This window comes from Rosa rugosa, chromosome 4 (genome assembly GCF_958449725.1).
Source record: "Rosa rugosa chromosome 4, drRosRugo1.1, whole genome shotgun sequence".
Classification (NCBI taxonomy): domain Eukaryota; kingdom Viridiplantae; phylum Streptophyta; class Magnoliopsida; order Rosales; family Rosaceae; genus Rosa; species Rosa rugosa.
The window spans coordinates 39,702,303-39,706,255 of NC_084823.1; the positions used below are offsets into that span (position 1 = coordinate 39,702,303).

General features: G+C 37.1%; 1 protein-coding gene across 1 annotated transcript; it reads left to right on the plus strand.

Moving 5' to 3' along the window:
• The first annotated feature begins 718 nt into the window (after positions 1–718).
• On the plus strand, positions 719–2,107 carry LOC133746430 (ethylene-responsive transcription factor 5-like). Its single transcript, XM_062174619.1, has one exon. The coding sequence runs from the start codon at positions 857–859 to the stop codon at positions 1,877–1,879; it is 1,023 nt and encodes a 340-aa protein (XP_062030603.1). The 5' UTR covers positions 719–856; the 3' UTR covers positions 1,880–2,107.
• The last annotated feature ends 1,846 nt before the right edge of the window (positions 2,108–3,953 follow it).

Genomic DNA, 3,953 nt, shown 5'->3' on the forward strand with positions numbered 1-3,953 from the left:
AAGAATGGGAGATATATTAGTACGTCTAGCTTGATAACCAGTTTTGTAAATTGAAACTACACAATTAACCGAACCAAAAAAATATGTGTAGGCCATATCGACACATTTACCCTTTTTTTCAGATTAATTATCTAATATGATGAATCAAATTTCAAGCTATGATAATAAATTACTAAGATTATCACCTATTTATTCATCGTAACAATACAAGCATAAATACCCATAGATTCAGAAATCACAGTATAATGCTAACAGTACAATCTACAATCAATGTGCTAATCATCCCCAGCTTAAAAGAGGAACTTGGTGCCCATATCCCATGACGAACCCTAGATAAGATTCTAACCAAAAGGTTCCACTTTACGAGAAGCGTCCAGGAAGGCAAGGAAGTACACCACTGTCCAGCAAAAACCTCAAATGAAGCTAACTTCTCGAAGAAACGACAAAAAGGTCAAAAAGCCGATGTAATACCTGACAACTTTAGTGGGCCCCAACATCCAATGGTTGAGCGTAAAATTGATGGGCCCATCAATATCATTATCACCTCTCTCACATTGTTTTACGTAGAAGCTTGAAATGGATAGGGCCATATTGGGAGAAAGGGTAATAACTAATAAGGATGCTTCGTCCCTCCCACACAGCACGAAAGTCTTCCTTTCCTATTTGTTTTTTGAGTCAAATCCCTGCAAATTGTTTGTATATATATAGAGCCATAGAGGCCTCTCGTTTCTTCATTCCCATTCCACTCCCAACTTTCCACTCTCGATCTCTCTTTCTTAAGAACTCATCACGTACGAAACAAAACATCTTTCGAGTCTCCGATCTCTCTCAAACAGATTTGAAATCATTCTCTTCAATGGAAACTGCTCTCAGCTCAGACATGGCTGCCCTTGATTACATCAAGAATCATCTTCTCGGAGAGTTCTCTCCGATGAGCAAAAGCTTTGCTCTTACTGAGCTAAACGCCTCCTCCTCCTCCTCCTCTTCCTCGTCCTCGGATCTATCTAGATCTCAGTCCAGTTCGTTGTCGACTTCTCAATCTTCCATAGAAATCTTTGATTACCTCGACAATGAACTCTTGGACTTCACCTCGAATAATCCAATCCCTAATGATTATTTCTTTGAGTTCGAAACCAAGCCACAAGTGATTGACCTCACAACCCCCAAACCAACTGATTTGTCCTCCCAAACTTCCTTTGAATTTGACTCCAAGCCTCAAGTTACCAACACTAGTTTCTTTGAATTCCAACAGGAGGTTCAGATCTTGAACCAAACAGCTCCCAAACCGGTCACCTCCGCCCGGAAACCGGCCCTCACCATCTCTCTCCCGAACAAGACCGAATGGATCCAGTTCTCGAAATCCGAGAAGCCTCAAGTGGTCCAGAAAACGGTTCAGAATGAGGAGAGGAAGAAGCACTACAGGGGGGTCCGACAACGGCCGTGGGGCAAGTACGCGGCGGAGATCCGAGACCCAAACCGGAGAGGCTCCCGGGTCTGGCTCGGGACCTTTGACACAGCCATCGAGGCCGCTAAGGCTTACGATAGGGCGGCGTTCAAGCTCCGAGGCTCCAAAGCCATCCTCAACTTTCCTCTCGAAGCCGGGAAATCAGATCCGCAGCCCAAGCCGGCGGCCGTGGTTGAGAAAAAACGACGTCGTGCGGTTGAAGTGAAACCGGAACCCGTGGTGGTGAAGAAGGAGAAAGTAACGGTGTCAGAGGAGGCTGTGAGTTATATTAAGGATATGCCGTTGACACCGTCGAGTTGGACGGCGGCGTATTGGGACTCCGATACGGATATGAAAGGGATCTTCAACATCCCGCCGTTGTCGCCGTTATCTCCCCACCCGGCGATGGGTTTTTCACAACTTATGGTCGTATGAAATTAAAAAAAAAAAAAAAAAAGACTAATTTTATTTTTCATTGCCGCCCAGTTGTTATGGATTAGACCTTTATTATTCTTTTTAATCTGTTGAAGAAAATGGTATATATTGTTCCCGTATATATATGATTGATATATATACGTGGGAATTTTCGATAATGGAGAGGATTGTGTTGATAAAGTTTGTATTCCCAGTTTTAATTATGAATGAACTTTTCTTTTTTTCTTATGAACTTATCAAAATTCATAAAAATAAAAAAGGAATGAACTTATCAATAAAAAGCCCTAAAAAAAAAAACTTATCAATTAAAGAACAAGAGAAGAAAATATAACTTTGAGTTAGATTATGATGTCATAGTTTTCATAATTTTTTTCTTTTTTTTATCATATGTCCCATTACGGAATGAGAAAGTAAAAGTTGCTTATGTATTATATATTTGTCAATACATATTCCATGGTTGTCTTCTTCTTCTTCTTCTTCTTCTTCTTCTTCTTCATTTATATAAAATAATAAAGTGAAGTTGTTTAGGTAATGGTCATTTCTATTATATGAGTTATTTTGTGTAACTTATTTTTTATAAAATAAATGATTCTTTTTTTTTCACTGAAAAATATATGGACAATACAGTATATATAGTGGGTAGATGAAGGATATTTTCTTATGTATGTGTTTGTGTTGGAAGAGTGTGTACACATTCATACTCAATCTTGGAGTAAGATTTTGGCTTTCGATGAAGGCCAACTTTATTGCTTCGTTAGGGAGTCAATAATCACGCTTCCACAATTAGTTGATCATGTACATGTGATAGCATAAACTTCTCACTCAGGATACTACTCTCCTCTGTTGGGTGAGAACATGCTGTGTCAACAAACCCAAATTGAGCACTCAACTTGTACTAATCGCTAATGCACGATGTCATGGAAAAAGTAAACTATTAACTAAAATCTAAAGGTCGACACTTTGATCGTCATTGGGAGTTTAAGTTAGGAATATCGATCTTTTATGTTGAACTCCAGGGATAGTGGATGCTTGGATAGTTTAATTTTGAATCGATTTGATTTGGCCAGTGGTTGACTTATAAATTTTTAGTATATGCTTAGCTAGCTCCTCTCTTCCCAAGGCCCTTTTTCATTTCATAGGTAATTACTACAATTCACAAACACTCAACATATATGTTGAACAACCTAATACCGGAGAGAGTATTTAGTGCACCGACTTGCTTTTACACAAACATTAATAAATAGCTAGATAACATCAAGTATATTTTTTTTTGTTATTAAAAAGAATTTGTCTATAAATATCAACTATTCAGATATGTTGAAATTGCTGGTTCACTTGCACCGCCGGTACATAGAAGAATTTTTTAGTAATAGAGTTTTCTTTTCATAAACTACCGTTTAGAATTCACAAGGTTATTTGGCTTTTGTAATGTATTTGATTCCCTCCAAGGAATAAGAATGAATGATTTTCATTCTGTATTTGAAAATACTAAGTTGTGGTCTAAACTTAACAATAAGAGAAAATCATTACATATTCTATAGTGGGTTTTGGGTTAATTTAATTTACTTCTTATTTTGAAAGCTTAATTGTAATGACTTCATACCCCTAACATTTGGATCAACATTTTGATTGTAAGTTGCTAATAAGACATGTCATATGCTAACCTGATCTTTAAACAAATAGAGCAACGGAGTTTAGGACATCAATGTGTTGGGGTAATCAGATGAGTTGTCTAAAGATGTTTTTAATGTGAAAGAGACTTGTACGTTTCCAAAGTAGTTTTGCATTTTGGTTTCTTGGTCTCATTGATTTTAGGTTGGTTAGCGATCAAAATAACAAAGTACAAAATTGTTTTATTTTTTATTTGTTAGTTATAAATTTCCAATATGGAAGATATATAGTAACTTTGGAAAAATGCCATTATGAAGCTTTTCATCGGTTAAACGTCCGGTCCCACAATTCAATTGATAATTAATAATGGACAATTTTTAGGTTCACTCCTTGGGTGAATGAGCATAGTCATCATCTCTTGCGATTAAGGCATAATCACTTTATAATTTTCTAATCCGACCAT